This window comes from Styela clava, chromosome 9 (genome assembly GCF_964204865.1).
Source record: "Styela clava chromosome 9, kaStyClav1.hap1.2, whole genome shotgun sequence".
Classification (NCBI taxonomy): domain Eukaryota; kingdom Metazoa; phylum Chordata; class Ascidiacea; order Stolidobranchia; family Styelidae; genus Styela; species Styela clava.
The window spans coordinates 17,288,429-17,309,776 of NC_135258.1; the positions used below are offsets into that span (position 1 = coordinate 17,288,429).

Consider the following 21,348-nt stretch of genomic DNA (forward strand, 5'->3'; position numbering starts at 1 on the left):
ATATAGACTCAGCAGTTAACAGAAGGTTCAAATATGGGCATTTATTCAAAATGCATGGCAATTCAAGTTCAATAATATATCAACAATTGCAATATATCATATCAACCCGCTGTAAACTTTGATGGCTGTTGAAGAAAGGATGAAATTGATTTTAAACTGAATTAGTATAGGATAGAACAAGTGGTGGGATTCAGCCGGTTCGCATTGGTTCTATAGAACCGTCTCACGGAATTTTATAAAATCAGCGAACCGGTTAGCATTACTGGTTACTGTCAATGTTCTGTTTGTAATAGAACCGGGTGACTATTGTGATGGAACCGGCTGACAAAAAAATTGAATCCCACCACTAGATAGAACGAATTCTTATAAACATTCCAAACTATGCGTGGCCCGGATAATGACAAATAGGTTGACATAGAAAAAAATATGTTTTTCCAATTTTATTGTTTAGCCCAGTTGGAGAAAGTTTTTAAATAAATATATATACGATATCCCACTTTAGCTAGATAAATTATCTGTTGGCAAAGGTAAAATACACCTCCGAATAATTTACAGCAATTTATTTTTTGGAGTTTAAAGAATGTCAGTGACCGGAAAAAAATTTGGTGAAGTGAAATGGATATCTAATTTTCGCATTAGATACCTACACCACAAAAAAGAAAATGGGAACTGTATACTCTATCTATTCATGTATATATCAATATTTATTCAGCATGTTCCCTACACGTACACTTACTTGGGAAAGGATGAAGTTGCTCAGACAATCCTATCACAGTAACAAAGTGTTATTCCCTTTTATTTGATTGCAAAATATGTTCCATTGTACAGTGCTGCAGTAGCCCGACATTCAAATTAGCCAAAACATTAATTAATTTGAGCACGGACGTGATTGTAAAATTTAAGATTATTACTGATGAAGGTTTTCAAAGAATTATATATTCAACATAGAAATGTTTCCGTTTCCATGAGTGAAATTCGAGTATGAGAAAATACTTGTTCATATGTTATATAGATTTGACATTTTGTAAATCATCAATTAAATATTTATTTGCTATGCACACTCAATGCAATTGTTTTTTACACAATAAGAAACCTACGTATCTCAAATATAGAATAACTTTATGAACTTTTTACACAGTGCGAGGTTGATACAAATTCCAATGACCATTGGCTACCCGGAATGCAGAACAAATGAGGATTAAAACGACAGTTAAATATTTCCACACATGTCAGTTTTAATCTACGCCGATTACCGACATCAAAGAAATGAAAATTCTTAGATATCGGATAAAACAAACTTTTAAATCCTAGAGCTATCATAGCCTCACACATTACACAAGTCAGTGTTGACAGTTATCCCGGCGCCAAACAATGTCCTTATCGCTATGCAATGATTCGCCCGACTCTATATTTGATAGATTAGTAAACAAGGTATCGTCTGCATATTCAAGAACTATCTCAGTAACTGTCAGTTGTCGAAGCGATTTATTTTACATTATTTGCGAATCGGATTGATTTATCGCATTAAAAACAAATATAGAATGGCTACTTATAAGAGGGTTATATATATTTTGCTTTTCGTTGTTACAACTTACCTGCGTCTTGCATATTGATATGCAGCGCTTTTAATATGAAAAAGGTATGTCGGCAGCAAGTCACTTGGAATCATACATAATGACAATATCAATTGCTTGGGATATTATAAGTTTGGACAATTAAAAAGTTGGAGCTTGGCGCTTCAAGTTCGTCCATGATTAGCTACAAAATAACTGACCTGTCCATCACTTAATATTGGACAGTCTTTACAAGTAATGTTCACGGTTACACAAAACACATGAATGACTACATTATGTCAAAATCTAACTATACGAATACACAAATATTTTATGAAAATTTTACTTGCATGTACTTTTTGTGATTTGTTTTATATTTTAGTAAAGCCCAATATAACGTGAATAGCATTTAACCAACAATATTACAAAAAAATTCATGCTTATTACTCGTGACGCTTGAAAACCTTTCTACGTATTTCAAATATACCTCCCACACATTGTTTGTTGACCTTGGTATATGTACTTAAAATTCAAAATTTTTCATATACAGAAGAACCTGTTCTAATATCGCCGGAATTCTTTATCCGTGAAAAAAGTTCTAGGCAATTTGTCTGGACAAAAAAGCTATTGTCTAGAACTCGATACATTACTAGTTACAGGCCACAGAGTGCACTTCACAGCGTACACATTAACTTGAAACGTAGAATAAAACTCAAATACATTTATCAATGTCTCGTATTCGTACAATTTAGTTTTATAGTTTGGACGAATAGGTACCATCAGTGGTGAAAACCCGATATAATATGATATCGAAAGACACGCATGGGAGTTATACAAACTCAACTCATTTTGCACAAATTATGTCGCGTGAGGAACAATATATTCCTTGCGAATCATGAGAGCCATTAACTATTACCCAAGTTCATTCACCCATACTGTATTTGTTTTCTTTCAAGGATTGTTGTGAATGTCGGAGGCCACTTCAATATGTACTTGAGGCTTTTGTTTGTGATATGACGTAATAAAAATTTGTTGCGCGACCGTGACCCTTGACCTTCCACCTTAAGAGATATGTGAAGTATTTTTTTACGGTACACATAAGGAAGAGTGAAAGTCATTGCGTCAAACAAGAACGGCATATACCCATCACTATACAAAATTACGGATTATTCACCATTATTTAAAACAAATAAGGATATCTAAAAAAATGAATATGTCCTGATGTCTCATATGGAGAAATGCCAAATGATGGGGTCATTTATTTGACCTCCTACTGCCCTGGACTAAAACTACAATCGTGAGAGATATCAGAATGTATTGTTTCAAGGTAATGACGCAAACATTCGGGAATATCAAGTATAATTCAAGCAAGATCATATTAAACCATAAAATGGTTGGTAATAAGATATCTGGATGGGATCGGGACAGAGATAAACGCGGTTTCCAGTTTCATATCTTTGATACTGTGAGAACTCCCATTGGCTATTCATCAGCAATACCACTAACAGAATAATGCTATCCATTCTTTTTTCATGTCCGACACACTATTCATTCGCTTTCTTAATTATAATGAATTAACAAAAAGCATACTCACAATTAACACTGTTTAGTCATTCACGATTATTAATTTAGTAGTTGGTAGGAATTTTATATCGAATCAATTGACAACATCAAAAGTGTAATGTAAATAAAAGCGCATTTCATATGGCTAGCATTTTAGAGGTATCATTAGTCTTTAGTTGAAGTGGACGGAATAAATGAATGATATAGAATAACGGCATTCAAGTAGAAACCTAGATTTTTACATTCTTATCATAGATTTGTAACAAACGTCTTTTTAATAACTTGTACCAAGGCTTAAGTATATCAATCAACCTCCAATATGAACACTATACACAAATTCGCATTTATATTCGGTGAGTAATTCATTCTATGAAATATTTTTAATTGGCGATGATTAATTTCACAGTTTGATGATGAAACGATGAAATAATTTTTAAAGACACAACAAGATGTAGGTTGCATACACACATTCTTTAGACTCTAACACAAAAATTTATACAACTTTGTATTTGAGCAGGGCTGGGCAAGGTTTTTGGACCAGGGGCCACAAATTGTGCCTACCTAGACTGGTGAGCCATGTGAGTGCGACGTAAAAAATTACATTTTATGCACAATATTTACAGTATTACAAAAGCAAAACAATAAGCCTCGTGCCAAAACAAAATTTATTCGCAATCTCTACAAATTCCTTGAGTTATTTTTTAGCTATAACATCAAAGTTTGGTTTTAGTTTGGTTGTGGCAGCATCGGGCAGGCCAGATTGAATTATCTAACGGGCCGGATTTGGCCCGCGGGTCGTAGTTTACCCGTGTCAGTATTAGAGGAATATATTGCAAACTTGATGCTTTTTGCGAAAAGTCTATCTGCAAAGTTATATTATACTTTACGGCCTCCAACTTATGTTACATGTCAAAAATAACGTTGCATTGATTTTGCAAATATGAGCCCTATCTGAATACAAGCTTGGATCAATTTTAATATTTTCCTATCTTTTTTAGTTATAAAAGTCATTCATTCAACAACGGCTGATATTTACAAAGGAATATTCCACGTACAGGAAAATAGTGGAAACGGCACGTAAGTATACGATGAGAATTTAAATTTTTCGACTGAAGGTACAATTGTTTAATCAAATGAAGAAACCAAAGTTTAAGCAGTTTAAATTTGATTCATAAATGAGCTGAGAGTAAGCGAGACCCTTGGGCATCATTCATATCTGACTGAATAAATGTCTGTCGATAAAATAGTTAAATTTGGTGACTTTGCAGAACGGGCGCGCCCTTTCTTATCGTGTCTTTGTAAACATAGCGTCACGTCACATCACGTTTATTTCAAATTATCCACAAGACATCACTTATCCCAAATAAAATTAGCAACAGATATCAAACGCTAATCGGTAAATCTTTGTGTTCATAGTTGAAATATGGCTGGTTAATTTTTCGACCAGTTATAAATGCCAAGTTGTATGGAGGCTTGAAGCGTCCTGCAACTGTGCTTGTTATTTTTATATTACAAAAACGTTCAATTTTGCTAAACGACTGCAAAAGTTGATTGCGTTTTTATCTCAATATACGCAAATGGTTAGGTTTGCTTTGGGTACTTGATGTATCTATATTTCAAGACAACTGAAGGTTTTATGTTTAACTTGGTTGCGAGTAAAGTCACGTTTATCTGTTTTTGGGCTTGTTGATTTACTTTTGCATAACTTTCAATTTCCGCAAATCTGCTCAAAAGAGAGTCACTGACCCGTAAAATAAGTAGGCGTGAACGTATTGTCACGGTAATTGTAATAAATGAGGATATCAGTCAACAAGTAGACGAATATTTCTGTTTACAAAATATTTTCATTCTGTTGAATAAAAAGTTTGCTGTTTACTTTTCTGATTGAAATTTTCTTCAAATTGAACCACGTGATAATATATTTAATATACTGGTACTTTGAATGTCACTTCCATAAAGAAATAAGTTGATAAAGGGCTTTGAATTGCCTAATTCGCTTTGTTCCTGAATATTATGAACTTGTCAAATGCCGCTAAACAGCTCAGTTATTATAAACACCGCCATCTATGCTGCATTACTGTAAACACATAATGGAAAGAAAAACACTAATAATAATATTTGGCTAAAATTCAACCGGCATCGCGGTAGTCATTTGATCTTCGATTCAAGCATTGCGTTATTGCTTATAATAAGTCCATGAAAGCATGCCATTGTGAGTTATATTGTTTGTTCGTTGGAATGTACAAAAGTAACACAAATTTCGTTAGGTTTACTACACGTTTTCTAGTACTATTGGAAATCTCAATGTCAACGGTGACGCGTCTGAAGGACCGGGGCAGAATATTCAACTGACTATGCAGAACACGTATCTGTCCAACTTAGACAAATGTGTACCGGATGGCAAAGCTTGTGACAGCTGGTTGAAACATGATCCGTCTACGGCTCTACGCAAACACTATCACGGAGTTGCTCGCGGGGGAATCTTTGGATCGTGACGTCAGTTTTTTAAATTAATCACTGTACACTGCACATGTCTTCAATGAAGTTAAACAAAAGGTCAAAGGTCAATCAAAGCTCCTTGCAATGTGATTTTAAAGTACATCATTGAGGGAGATTGTCTTGAGTTTATATAGTTTGAAATTGAATAGCCAGACTTTTACTATCTTATCTAATATGAATAATTGGGTTTGTCGATATAATGACCACGAGAAACTCAGTCTCCAATTTGATTCTCATATAAAGCGCTGCTTTATAAGTAAATATAAGTATATACATGTAAATTTACGTTAGTTGAATAAAAAATGACAATGCCGTGATAAGAAGAAGAATATATTAAACTATAAATCAGAAAATGTAAACTTTAATAATTTATTTTGAAGCGCTATATGTACCTAATTTTTTGATTTTGTCGTGCAAGTATATTAGTGATTAGTGCTGACAACGTTTTATGCTCCCTAATTTTGAAATGCGAATATTTCCTAAACATTTGGTACTTGATTGGCTTGTCTGCAAATTTTTAAAATCATAAGCACTTGGCATTGGATGCATTCGTGCAGTACAAATATTATTCTCCAAATATAGTTATATAGGTAAATATATATATTCCAATGTTTATTTGCTGAATACAAAATAACAATATTATGCTTAGCCTTAGAAGAAGGTATTCGCACAAATGTCAAAGATGTTAGACACAACGATCAAATCAGTCTCATACGTCATTGTGTACGTTGATGACGTCAATGACAATGATCCCATATTTCACGAAAAAAATGTTATAATTAACATGAATGAAGTATGTGTATTCTTACATTACTGTGTTAATTACCCTGACTTAGACTCGGATTATTGTTGTTGAATAACTCTTCGCTGTGAAATGATTTAGATTAAGATTTTTCTCTGGCTCAGGTTTACTTCAAGCCTATCGCGCATTTGAGCAGCATAATTCTAAACCTTAGTTTTTGTACAAGAAAATTTTATACAGAATATAAAGTAGGCCTATTTGATTAATTTCGTTATTTTGACTTGGTCCAATTTTGTGGTTTGATCAATGTTTTTGAGTTAGGTAGAAACAAAAAAATTGATTTATCAGAGCGTGTAAACTAACTAGCATTGAATTGATTCATTTTAAAAATAGTTCAATTGCTACCTACCTTTTACATGTGTTTCTGAGGTAAGATCATTTTTCAGGTATCCCAGATGTAAATTCAAAAAGTTTAATTCTCTTTGATAGACTTATAATTAGGCAATAATACCCAATACAAATGGACAACGAATATAGATGGTATCCATACTACAATATGTACCGTGATTCTAACTGATGCCATTTGCAACCCCATTGTGCCATTGGTATGGTGTCAATTTGCCATGCATGTATTCATATCTATTACACTATATCTTGTTCAATTCGAGGTTGGGTATGCTAAATTGTAGTTGTTGTTGGTGGGTTTGTTGTTGTTGTTGTAGAAAAGTAACACCTCAATGGATTGCAAAATTTGGTATTTTAAGATGAAAAAAAGTCGCTGAAGGCTTTTAGTTTTAATTTATTTTTATAATATTTCTGAATCCTAAGTAGCTCGATGTGGCAACCAAAATTTTACTATTTTTACTAGGCTTGCCCGTATGACTATAAAACAAATATTAAATCTTTTAGCTCACACCGACTGGATCATCAGTTTATGAAATAACAACCTCAGATGAAGATGAAACTTCAAGTACCACATATCAAATAACAAATTCGGTATCAATATTATTTTTTTTTTGCTTTTAGGATAAAAAATCAGATTTTTTTTAATTTTATTGTCATGAATTTCACTCTTACTTTTTTAGACATTGTCTGGATATTTTTCAATTCCTAATTCATCGAATGGCATACCTGTACTGAAGGAATTGCTTGATTATAAATCTATGACAGGATCTAATAATAGTGTCTTAACTGTACAAGCTCTAGATGTTAATGGAGACATCACAAGAAGTGCCAAAACTACGGTTACAGTAAGTATGATTAGGTTAAATGTTTCGCGATATTTTATAAATTGAAACCAATGTTTCTCCTAAATAAATACACTTTTCAATTGTATTTCGTTACAGTTATTCGTTGTACCACGCTATATATTTGTAAAAAGTGAAAAAATCATTCGTTTGTTTGGATAATTTTACATGAAATGCACACACTGATAATTTTTCTGAATTGCCGTTGTTGTTATTGTTGAAAAAAGTATCAGTATTTGAAGGTGTAAGAAGTTGCTTAGAAGCTACTTTTTATTTTATTTTTTTCAAATGTTTTCTGAATGTTATGTGATCCGATTTTTACGATGAATTTGGTTATTTCAATTCATGGGAACACTTCTTATGACATACGGCAATACAGTTATATGAACTTCGGGCTTCATGTCTGTATTTTTTAGCATTAGTCTCTCTCTCGTTTGTAATAGACTCATGAGATTGCTTTTGTTTTAGCAAGAAGTGCGTGTATGACTGAATGTGCGTGTATGTGTTGGAAAGGGAAGAATATTCTTCTGACAAACATTGTCAAAGTAACGGATCTTTCAATTCACTTCTGTATTTTTTCAACTATCATCAAAATAAAGAAAATGGTATTCATTCAAATCCCTCAATTAAACAAATTCCACAGGTTAAAGTTACGGACGGAGATGACCAAGACCCGGTATTTCAGCCTTGTGTAACGTTAAAATATCTTTGCATCCGTGCTGAATATACTGGCCGCGTGTCAAGAACTTCAAGCTTTCTGAGTCTTATGTATATATATTGTATGTAGGCTTCATACATAAGTGTTTAAGTACTTCAATAAACATATTTTTACGATTTATTTACAATTCAACTTTTTAAATCTGAACTTGTGTTATGGCACAAGTGATGAGGTGATATCGAAGAGTTACGACCACTTATACTTCTTCTCATGTGCGCATTTGCGCTGGTGAATCCGTACGCATATATAATATAACGAGTGTAGTAAGAGTGAAGATAAATAAAGTTGTAAAGTAACATAGATATATATATATCTGTAACATTTTATCTGACTAAGGTCAGACTTCGCCAGAAAAAAATCATATCAGCTTTCAGAGGGAAATATTTGTGTTTTAGTTTGCATCAAGACTCTTGATTCACATACTATATTCGTCTTTGATGTTTTGACGCGAAGACTTGTTTAACAATAGAACGTGTGCTAAAAAGAAATTTATATAGCCATACAATTGTTGTTTATGTCCTACATCCGAAAGGAACTCCAACTCAAAAAATGAAGCATAATAACTTCACATAAGATATGACCCAAACTCGAGAAAGGAGAAAGAAACTATAATTCAAAGAATAAATCAAAATATTCAACAAAAACTATCTAAATCATACATAAGCTCTATGAGCAATGCATGTTTTTCGACAATATTTTAGGTGGTTTTCAGTTCTTCGTACTGGTGCATTTACCGTTTCAAGTTCACAAAAAAATCATTAAAATTGAAACCTGGTCGGTTCACTGTACTAAGAAACGAAGGTGTGTTGTTTATGCATGCATGGTTGTGAGTTTGAAAAACAATTTGATCTTCAGAACAGGTATTTTAATGAGAGAACGGTATTGCAAACCATATCACGTTCGAACGCATAATCAGTAAATGTTAAATGAGTACTATTTTGGAAATAAAGTAGTATATAACTTTGAATGGGTTTCATATGTTTTTTTATTTCGATTCCTCAGTATCTTTTTACTTTACTTGAGTACGAACCCAATTCTTTTAGTTTGGGGGCTTATCTAGGGTTAATTCAATCAGTTGGTACTTCATATAACACATCCTACCAGAAGTTACTTTTGCTTTTGGCCGTGCGAGGCATTAAGTATGATTTCTTCCGCCACGAATGTTTAAACCTTGGTCATTTCATTTTGTCTCGACTCGAGAAATTCCTATTGTTTCCCAAACCAGATTTCTAAGAGTTCTAAATGTGTTTATAATTGAATTAAGAATAAAAAGTTCAAAACTATTTGAAACGCTGTTTACAACAATAATGGGGAATGTATAAAATAATCTTTATGCTATCAAGCTGCATATTTTTAATACTTTATTGTTTTTTCTCACCCATACATGCATTTTTCATTTGGTCCATTCTCCAATAAGTCATCATGCTTATATATAATTTCACTTTAATTGAATTTAAGATTAATATATACTTGTGTTTTTTCTAAAATTATATTGTGTCTATTGTAAAAGGAAGAATATTTATTAATTATTACGGTATTTAGAAATATATATACAAAAAAGTACCATATGAGTTAACAATTAAATTTTTATATAACAGAACAATGTCATCAGCGAGGTAGAGCCAGGTCCGATTTTAGCGATAGATCCAGATGTTGATTTAGCGATTTGCAAAACAATTGGATACGAGTTACTTCCAGTGCCTGACTACAACAAAAAGTCAACTAAGTACTTACCTATTGACCCAGATACTGGTCATCTTATTCTCAAAAAGCTTCCAGGAGACAACGTTGTGGATTTGTTCGCTAATATTAAGGTAAGTGGGTTTGCACCCACGGTAGATTAACTTGAACTGTTTTGAAGAACTACGCTTTATTACATGAGTAGGGTCTTTGCTCTTATAATGATGTCTCTCTGTCAAGAATAAAATAAATCAAAGAAATGAAATGAGATCTTCACATTTTTCACATGATAATGGCATAACACAGCAAACGGCAACAAAATGTTCGGAGAAGACAAAAAGAAACCTTATAAAACTCTGAATGACTCTCCCTCGATTGCACCCCTGGATTCGTTCACTGTAGCAAGTAAGTTGATATAATTTTTATTTACAAATATTCAACAAACAAAATTAAATTCAAACTTGAAACGATGCTACGATAACATTACAATTTAGTATAAATGCATTTTATACCATTTTGACTAAATAACCATCAGTTTTATCTTCGCTCACACAATTCGCCCGTTTTTCGCAGAATTATTAACTCTTTCATTCATTCCTGTTCGTGTAAAATAGTTCTAGTAAATATCGATTATGAAGTACTCTATATGTTTGCCCATAATGAATATTATCACAAAAACTTTTTCTTCAAGGAGAATAAGAAAAGTCGAGAATTTCATCCTTGGTGCCTGCAATAGAATATGGCAAATTTAACGTTAAGGTGAGAAAAATTTGGGGTCGGGAACAGAGACATACTGAGATTATTCAGTCAATCATTTTCTATTACATTATAGGTTGATATCAGTTATAGTCAGCTATCTATTGAAGAGGATGTAACGAGTCATGGACAGAAAATATCGTGTAGATGGATAATTGAGATGTCAAAGATGGAGAAAACAAAGTGCTTCATGAACATATATTGAGCTAGGAAGTAGGGAAGCTAACGTTACTGGCGCAAATCCGAGACTGTGGTAAATGGTGCGAACATGATCACCTGCTGTGCATAATATGCTATTCTCACTCTAAACAGCAAAATAAATGGAGATCGGAATTGTTAAATGAGTGTCTTTTATGAAATTTACATTCTACTTCACTTGCTGCGTTATTGAGACAACAAATATAATACAGATAAATGTATTTGTCGAATTTTTTTTCTATCAGGATTATACCTACGTAAATCAACTATGCAATGACATTGAAGCAATGAGAGAGATGAGTTTTATTTTCTCCTATTTTTCTATAGACTCTGTATATATTGTAAGCGAACTTGTAGATTGTTCAACAGACTTACAATCTGCCTTGCGGAATAGCAGAACGAGAAATCATTCAAATGTTATCTCAACTTTTACCGGATCGCAACTGTCAAATTTTGCAAATGGTACTGCTCGTGACACCGCCTACTATTTTATGGTTGAAACTAAAATCGACTTATCCTTGACAACAATTGAGGTCAAAAAAGATCTTCCGTCAGCTGAGTCGACATATGAACGGGTCTCTTAGAGTCTTTAAAGCCGTTTGTGTTCATGTATGGTAGCCAGATATTGGCTTTGAAGGGGAGAATATTAAAATGGAGACTGGCGACATTTATTCATCCTTACTCGTAAATATAAAAGCAGCAGCAACTTAGACTATATCGTTCCAAATTCATTTAAGAACGTTGGTTTGTGATTTATGGGTAAAATTATTTGTAAAAATCACATTGATTGATATCAGTAAAAACATTTTGCAGCGATTGCAGGTGGTCTTCGAAATCTCCATTCTTTGTCAATATCACACGGTAATATTAGCTGTAAAGACATTCTTCTCACTGTATCGGCAAAATGATATTCGTACATCTCTAGTATGTATATATGTATTTTTTAGAGACAAGTTACCGTACCTGCTAGTTATCTATGCAATCGAATATAAAATTTGAGGTCATTCTATCGTGCAATATTAAGGTGCAAAGTAAATTGTCCGAGATGTGCGGAAGTTCTAATGATATTTTAGACCAGTGGTTCTTAAACTTTTTGAGCCGCACCCCCCTTTGAAAAATTTTATGAACTTCGCCACTTCGCCCTCCTCCCCCCTTTTTTGCTTTGGAAAAATGTTTTTGTAATGGGCAGGTTGCTTTATAATAAGATGGCGCTGTAAGAATATGGTCTCATAGCGTCATTTCTCAGTTTGTTTAGGCATAAAACGCATCGGGGTTCATTCCGCCTTTCACTGTCGTATGTATGAAACCATACACAAATATTTGTCATCATACATTCTCTTTATGCCGCTCATTTTGCAATAGATGGTAAAGTCAACTTAAGTTTTACGTAAAATTAAACACGCAATAAACGTATGCTCTTTGCGCTTTAAGGTATTTTCTGCATATACGTTTACGAAATGTAAAATTTCAATCGTTTACTTCACTATTGAGCAATGCAAAAATAATTACTGTGTTTTAAAATTACACAACAATTACTGACTTCTTGGCTTGCCTAACGTCTTTAAAATTCACTACCAATACCTTTGGACAACCACCAGGTCAAAAATTACTTTCTGCGTTCTCGCATGGAACCATGACACCTGTAGGGAAAACGAGTTTTTTTTTTATATATAATCATCAGCGACGGGATGCTAAAAATAGAAGAAAGAAGTGAATCCACAACCAAAAATTTCTTGATGGAAAAAGCGGCATTATAAAATACTAAAACTAGAACGAAAAACACCAACGGGTTTACTTATGGGATGGAACGCAACAGCTCAAAAACACTTTCTTAGACATGGCAAATCTCGTATATTCCTTGTTCCCGCTGCACACCTGTAGTGTGGATAAAGCAATTATTTCGAATATTTATATCGACCATGGAATGAATGTTTTATTCAACAGGAAAACCAGTACCTATCAAATAAAAAAGTCCGCTATTTTAGCGAGTGGTGTAATCTCAACAACTGACCCAGGAGCCGTACCGCGGGTGTTATGGGGCGATGAATATGTATTTCTGATTTACTAATATACTTTATATGTATTTTCATTGTACTAAATTGAATATATATACTTTCTGAGATTTTATACTAGATCTTTCTAACGACGATAACGAATCTGCATGATCGCAATATATATCAAAACTAAATATTGTCGGGCAGTTAATCTCACATCCTTATGTCCAGGGATTGACGTGGTATTTTAGATCTGTAATGAGTTTATTTTGTCATGAGTCGCGGCAACCGCGAGCGAGCTACCTTGAACACAAATGAAGTAAAATAGAGAGATATGTCGAATTCTTGTAGTTGTCATAGATTTAATATTGCGGGACAAAAAAGGGGTATTATACCGTGAAAAAGCAGGCATTTTTAACGAACCGAAGACCGTTTCAGGAGACGTTGCATAGATATTTTCGATTCCCTCTTGTGACCTCTCACGCCCCCCCCCCCCCCCCCCCACCCCCACCCCTCCCTGGAAGCATTTCCCGCCCCCCAGTTTAAGAACCACTGTTTTAGACTTTAGAGTCCTGTGGTCAGTTTCTCTCAAAATCAAGAAAAAAATAATATTTATCTATACATATATAAACATCTATATTTTGAAAATGCCCAATGTAAAAAGTAATTACCCTGCAACTTTATATGCTTTGCATAAGTTTCTCAAAGCAACATCTTAAAAATATATACAAACACAGCGTAGTACAATCTTCAGGATTTTCACAAGCGTCTATCAACTTTTAGGAAAAAAAAATATTAAGAAATAATATAACTTTAACTTATGAAGTCATAAGCTACCCTTATGATATGGAAATCAATAATTGTTTTCTAATAATAAGGCTACCGTGTCCCCCATAATCTTTTTGCCATCCGATAATCTCAGCATTATTTTTCATTTTCCATTTCCACTTTTTTTTTCATTTCCCTGTATTTATTTAGAGCCGTTTGCAGGTTCTTCGTTACGATTTCTATAAATTTCGATTTCTGAATTTCGTCATCCCAATCGTTAGTGCGTTTTGTAAATGCTTGATAGGCCGCTAAATAATATCTTATAGCATTTCCAAATTTGTCATATTTATACTGTGAAGTGCCGAGGTTATTTAGCAAATCTCCATAACACACGTAATTCGGAGCATTGCTATTGAACTTATCCTCCAAAATTGTTTTTCCCTTCCAATAAAATTTGAATTCTTTCTCGTATTCGCCTATATCACCGAATACTACGCCTATGTTATTTAAACACCTGGCCTCTTGTAAGGTTTTTACGGGCTTATCACCTTCAATGCTGCGTAGATCTTCTACTATCTGTTGTATAATACCAATTCCTTTGCTTTTTACGAAATCGAGGAATTTTCCATCAGGCGTCACATTGGTGTTGATAATATAAGTACATTGGTATGAGCAGTCACCAATACTCCGAGCAGCGCTGTCGGAGTTCGAATCATCTTTAGACAACTCGGATATACGAGCAAGGAGAAATAAAGTACTGGCATAAAAAGAATCAAGAATGAAATTGTCCACCATTTTGATGATGTCATCAAGTTTAGGAGAGTTGGGTGACGTAATAATTTCGTTTAACTGTTCAATGTATTCATTGGCATCCGTTTCACTTTCTTCGTTTAAAGAAATTTCAATTAATTCAAGATGGGAGCGAATGTTATTCAAACCCAATTCTTTACTGCCTTCTTCTTTGTGTGCTATTTTCTTTAATCCTATAATAATTAAAACACAGATTTTCATCAACCTCACTTAAAAGCCAACTTTTCATACATTTTCTAATTCTATAGCATTTTTTACTAGCCCTCGAACATTTTATGTAATAGACTGTGTAAATATGGAAGAAATGAAAATATTTTAATATGTTATTGGACTTAGCTATGTTGGCACCGAAAATACATTCTCAAGTTCAAATCCCATGACTTTATATAAATTGTACAGTCAAGCACAACGCTACATTGTACTGCTATATGATAACCCAGATACATTCCGGCCTACACCAGGAAGTTACAGTTCCCAGCGTGTCATTGATTGTATGTATGTTTGAATCTTCGTTTTTGACAGGGATCCTTTGTACCGTTGTTTTTATTCTGCTTTGTAAACATATATGCTGGTTTCTATATACTTCTGCTTATTACAATGTGTATGAAGTTTAACAGGTTCGAAATATTGACATTAGAATAAAATAAATTTTTAGAATCGCGGCCGATTTGAAATTTTACTTAAAGTAAAGTAAACCCGATCTAGTTAATCAACTAAAAATAATATGAACTGTAGCGAGACCCAGCGCGCATTACCCGGGGAGTGGGCATTTGGTTGTGCCGTTAACAAAGGCCGTAAGAATATTTTGTGACATCATGTGATGATAACATTGTATATATATATATATCTAGTATTTAAAAAGCTTGCCATGTATACCTTGGTCTGCTTCTAAAATGTTGGCAGTGTCAGTCATTTGATGTCGAAAATCTTCATATGGGTCATGTTTTATATCGTTTCCGATATCTGTATAAAATGAGACATTAAAACGAATCTACAGGAGATCATTAAGCGTGTTCTAAATAATAAGAGTGCCGTTTATCCTGTGATTTTACATTTGGGCTAAGCTAATTTTTTTTAATTTATATCTTATTAACATAGATATGAATTATCTATATCTAATATCAATATGTTTCTTATATCGTAATGGAACCAAATACGTTCATCAAAAATCAATTGTGCTATGATTTTAATATATATTGAATGTCATGCAATCGAAAATTTTTGGTAGTGCAAATAAAAGACATCACATAAACGGTGGTCAGATATCCTCAGTTTACTTTACTTGAAACTCATCACGTTTTAACGTAAGACACGCAAGTCGTAAGACACGCAAAATTATTTATAGAAGAATGATGAGTCTATTTTTAAAAAATTTTGCATAATATTTTAGTACGGTATAGTTATTGTTTTATAGTTCTAATACTCCGATGTAATGCCACGCAACAATTTGCCATATATATTTGTCTAGGACATAAGTAATATAAATAGAAGAAATTTGAGACTAATGTTGAAAAAAGGGGATAAGGCAACTGATTGAAAATTCTGTATTTGTCTAACGATTCTCTAGGTGCGGATCAAAAGGCAAACACATTCGGTTCCACAGTAAACCGGGGATCGGGAAAATGGGGGGACTACCCCAGTTCTATGTCTTTAATGATCTTCATTATATAGCACCAAGTATCATAAATTTAAAATGTCTAAGATTACTCCATTCATATTTTTACTTAGAGAATACTTCACAGCACCAAATCATTTACAAATACCACACTTGTGAAGTAGAAATCGGGGATTTATGCCGTAGACGTACTTGTGAATGTATCGGAATTCGGTAGCGGACAGACTACAGATTTTTGAAAAAAGGAACTGTTTGATGAACAAATATGCAATAAATTGAAACAACGTTGTATATTACTAACCTTTTGTTCGCATCTTGTCATTTACATTCTTTACTTCCGATCTATCATCATTTCGATTTTTCCTATAATCTTCATAAACACTTTGTCCTCTATTGAGCTTCACAGAAACTTCTGGCAAAAAGAAATAGTAATATTTCAAATAAAATACAGTGACAATTCAGAGTTTTTGTTGAAGGGTTTGGAATTACTTTAATACTATATATATTAAACTTGACTCGTTTCAGCAAACGTCTTGACACGACTTGACAAAAAAGCAACTTCTTCTTCCGGCCAAGAGCAAACCTGTGGATCTACATCTACAAATATTGTATTTATCGGAATATCAGTGGTAGCCCTATTTCCATATATTCGTTTCAGTGCAAATTAGGTGTATTGAAAACACCCAAATATGAGTATACCTAGATCACATTCTTCTTTATCCGTATCCTTCGATGATTGCAAAGAACTTTGCAACACTCCCATGCGGATCACATCTTCGCATTCGGAGCAAGTGCTCCGTCTGTTTTTTGCAAATTTGCTTCTGAATAGCAAAATAAATTTCGTACTAAATAGGGTTTTATATGATAGACAATCGTGTGGCCAAACTTCTTAGTATAAGGGTTTTCGTATGCTGAACCATATTAGGGATAGGGTAAGCCAATCGGACAGACAAAGCAAATGAATTTATTGTAGTTCTATTAAATATATTTGGAAATTAAATATAAATATTTTTTTATTAATTGTAAATAACTGTATAAATAATGATGTATTGTTTAGGTTCACGTCGGCTTCAATATGGAAAGTGCGAGTTCACTTTTATTCATGACATTGCAAGTCAGTCCATGAAATATCCACTGATTCATCCACAGTGTTATGAGGTGACTAGTGAACTACTGTTATCTAAAAATATATTGCTTATTTTAATCTCATTATAATTATATTCGTAGCGACCTGGATCATCAGCAAAGTGAAAAGCTGCAGCCGGAATATTTATATTCCTTCACGTGCTAGAAAACGACTCATATCAGTGTACTAAACAAATAATTGACTTGATTAAAAGCAGTTATTTCATTAACTATGGCAGAATTACAGTCGGATACAGGTGGCATCAACAGGCTATTAACTATGCATATATAGGTGATGGGCATGAATATTCATACAGTTAGATCCAACCTTAAAAGTAGTTTTTGTATGAAATATTTTTATGTTTTGAAAAACGGTAGCATTCTATGCAGCTTAGCAACAAAATTTTTACAATTTATTATACCCTGATTAAAAAAATAGATATGGTGTTTGAAACTGATAGATTCAACCTGAAACAATACTATAATTAAAACTAACGCGTACTAATAGTCCATAACATTATCGAAGTTAAATTGCATATGAATCAGTAACTACTTTCGAAAAACATGTTCTTTGTTCAGTAACATTTTATTACTAAAATATTTTCAATAAGTTTGACTTTTCATTATACACGGCAGTGATGACAAGTTAGAATGATTCTTTACTTACTGTGCTTTTTCATTTTCAACTTCTCCATCTTTGGGCTGTGTTTCCATTCTTGTGAGCAATTTAAATTTATTTAGAGGAAATTTAGCTTTTGAAAATGTCAAGTTTATTATATTTGTGTTACTCTAAATCAGGCCTGCACAACATACGGCCCGCGGGCCGCATGTGGCCCGCTAGATACTTCTGTGCGGCCCGCGGGTGATTCGGAAACACGCCACTTCTCGGGTCTAACAATCAAAGCCGACATTGTTATGCAAGCGCGCCGCTACTCTGAGCATATTCGAAATCGTGAGATTTAGGTTTTTCACTAGTTTCACTAAATATCTAACTTTGTGTGAAATTTGTGTGCCCTTCGCCACCCCCAAAATTCGTCGCTAGACCCCTCGCCATCCAGTTTGGGAAACCCTGATTTAGATATCTCAGTATTCAGACTGAATCACGCTTAAAACAATATCGGTATACAATCTCACACCCATTAGTTCATATTAGAAATCTCTTAATAACCCCATTTTTTTTTACTAGCAGTTTATGAAACTGAAGTTCCTTTTTTAATTCAAATTTAAAACCTGAAAAACAATTCCGTCATTTATGAATGGTGCAAAAATTCTCGCACAAAATATTTTGCTATTTACTGTAAAATTTCAAATAAATTAGGCAGATTTTGTAGAAAAATGTAATTTAACAGTCAAAAAAGTACAACAGTGGAAGATCTATTGCTACTAAACGGATTGTTCGTTTAGCCCAGTGGTTTCCAACCTTTCTACCCTGGCGGACCGGTAGAATAAAATTAAATGTACTCGCGGACCGTCAAAAATTGAAATGACCGGAACAGAAAAGCATAACATAAATTTGCGTAATATAATGGAGTGTCGGGCACTCAATATGCTTCTAGACAAAAAGGCACACTTAAAAACATATTACACGAAAAAAAACTATCAAATAATGTGGCCAAAAATTAAAATGGGGGAAACAGAAAACAGCCCCATAAAATTGCGTAAAGAAATGCAGTGTTGGACACCCATTATGCGTAAGAAAGACACACATAAAACATCTGACATAAACAACATGTACAAGCGAAATCATGTACAAACATTATTAACTATAGTGGTAATTTTGCCGCTGTTTCGTTTCCAGTATAGGATTGCAAACGAGGCAAACAAGAAGTTTCTGCATCACGTAGCTCTTCACCGGCGTGCGGCCGATTTCTTTGCTGTGTTTTAATTAAAGCTAGTGATGAAAATGCTTTTTTGCATAGCGCAGTAACTGGTTGAAAATATGGACAATAGTTTGATTGCTCGATTACTTAGCGATGGGTATTCGTTATAAAAAAATATCCTAAATTGTGACAGTGAATCTTTTTTTAAAATCTGGACTGTAAAGTAGAATCACAAATATTAATCAAGCTTTTTCTTTTTTATCGGGTTTATCATATATATCCTTCTGTAGTTGATCGACGTCTCAAACAAAATGAAATTACAAGTCGTCGGTAACTTGGCACCAGGATCAAAATTCTACTGTGCCTGCTCAAAAAAATGGGAAAAATCTCTGCGGTCCATGATTTTTGCGCGTCTCGTGACCATCTGCAGGGCTGCAACAAGTTCATGTCTTACTGGAATATTATACTGTTCTTGACAGTTTTCTGGTTCAAACAAAGATATATGCATAAAGTTTTATGTGGATGGTTATATTAATCAGGAAAAGCACGCAAAACAGAAAAAGCATGCGTGCCGATTTTTAGTTTTCTGAATTTTGCGAGATTCGATTGAGCGCATTCGCAATGAAGTGGAGCCGAAAAAGCGAAAAGTGTGGTTACTCGGCGCCAAGATGTCGCCACAATGTCTCAATATGACGGCGGAAGAGAACTTACGTAATAAACCAACGCAACCTCGTATCAGGTAAAGCGATTGAGACGACATGAAAACAAGGAAACAACTAAATTTTCTCGCGGACCGGCAAAAAAGCTTCGCGGACCGGCACCGGCGGTTGGGAACCACTGGTCTAGCCTACAATGGAAATATCCAATAACGGTAGATATGACTAAATAAATTGTCATTCATATATTTGGGACGATTCTACAAAACTGAAACTGAGTAAAATATTTTCCAGCACTCAGTCTATACTGCAACACGCAATACCTAATTCTAATAAAAAAGAAATATTGGAAATGAAGGGTGCGTTTTCAAGGTAGATGAACCACTAAATACATATTTGCCATCTCCTATGCAAAAATACTGTACCTTGTTTTTACTCAAGAAAATAAGAGTCTTCAAATTTTCAAGCTCCCCAGTAATGAAAGTGTTTCATTAAATTTAATTGTTTTCTAATATTATTTTGATTTGTAGTACATCTTGAGAAATATGTATGTGGCAAAGTTTGCGGCCCGCCGGGACTTCAGATTTATGCTTGCGGCCCTCGTGGTAATTTCAGTTGTGCAGGCCTGCTATAAATGATTCCTTCCAATTTACGGTAGTTTGCCTAATGTATTTCTTTGCGGACAACCTGCCGTGCATGACCTGGCACTGGAATGAACGGCGCAATTGAAGCTTAGATCTTTAACTGGGTTATCTTCCAAAACAAGAGCACATGATAAGACACCTTCAGATCCAAATTCAAACCTTAAAGTTGTAAGGAGCCGCAATGCAAAAAACGCAAATTAAATAGCAACAAAACAAAACTCCAGTATGTATTTTGAAATAACAAGGTCAACAAAACTCAGGTTAAAAACCAATTCAACGCTAAACTTTGATCATGGCTTTGGCAATATATTCAACAATAGCTAGCTTCATATTTTCATAATGATAGCATTCTTTTTCAATCATATTGAAACGCCCGATTTATTTTTAAAGAGTGCGAGCTTTTTCGAAGGTTTGCTTGACATTTTTTCTCGACAAACTATTAAATAAATATTTTGTTTGAAAATACCTAAATTTGCACATGCAGTGTACGGGATAGCCTGCTTGTGCAAACTGAAAACAATGAAATCAGTGTACTAAAACGTAGGCTAAACATTGAGGAAAAAACACTAATACATCATAATCATAATGAAAAGTTAAAAGTTGCACTCAAAACGACCTAGCAGCTACTGCAACCCTTCAGTCTTTTAATTTTACTGTCTTCTAATTTTCAGTAAAAAAATTTCATTGAAAATTATTAATTTTCAAAGTATAATGAGAGCCGCAGGTAAAATAGTTGAAAGCCGTACGCTGCTCTAAGAGCCGCGGTTGAAAATCACTGTTCTAGACTAGACAATCACGTTCTTAATATAGACAGACAAACAAGTAACGTTTTTCAAGTCAGAGTTATTGATGTAGAGTACCTCAATGTGAAACTTACAATGGGGCAATGTCGGGTAACCAGCATTTACTCGATGGCATTGACGCACCGGATATGATACGTATTATTGTACATCTGAAAGC

General features: G+C 33.9%; 1 protein-coding gene and 1 long non-coding RNA gene across 3 annotated transcripts; one reads left to right on the plus strand and one right to left on the minus strand.

The window, feature by feature from the left end:
- Positions 1-10,213: 10,213 nt before the first annotated feature.
- LOC144427307 (uncharacterized) lies at positions 10,214-11,245 on the plus strand. The gene is made up of 3 exons (XR_013477865.1): positions 10,214-10,407; positions 10,694-10,761; positions 10,835-11,245. It is a non-coding gene; the product is annotated as an uncharacterized LOC144427307 (long non-coding RNA).
- Positions 10,483-18,081, minus strand: LOC120339928 (uncharacterized). Of its 2 annotated transcripts, none has more exons than XM_078116306.1 (5): positions 17,936-18,081; positions 16,843-16,964; positions 16,445-16,555; positions 15,405-15,491; positions 10,483-10,729 (listed from the first exon to the last, which is right to left on the minus strand). In XM_078116306.1, the coding sequence occupies exons 1-5, from the start codon at positions 17,980-17,982 to the stop codon at positions 10,689-10,691; spliced, it is 408 nt and encodes a 135-aa protein (XP_077972432.1). In that variant the 5' UTR covers positions 17,983-18,081; the 3' UTR covers positions 10,483-10,688. The 2 variants fall into 2 exon arrangements, with proteins under 2 accessions (XP_077972432.1, XP_077972431.1); XM_078116305.1 differs by lacking the exon at positions 10,483-10,729 and adding an exon at positions 13,568-14,701.
- Positions 18,082-21,348: the final 3,267 nt, after the last annotated feature.

Coding starts and splice junctions, on each gene's coding strand:
- LOC120339928 (XM_078116305.1), bottom strand. CDS start 17,982: ATGGAAACACAGCCCAAAGATGGAGAAGTTGAAAATGAAAAAGCACA. Junction 16,556..16,842: donor TAAAGAAGAATGTGATCTAG/GTATACTCATAT, acceptor TCTTTTTGCCAG/AAGTTTCTGTGAAGCTCAAT. Junction 15,492..16,444: donor TGACAAGATGCGAACAAAAG/GTTAGTAATATA, acceptor CATTTTATACAG/ATATCGGAAACGATATAAAA.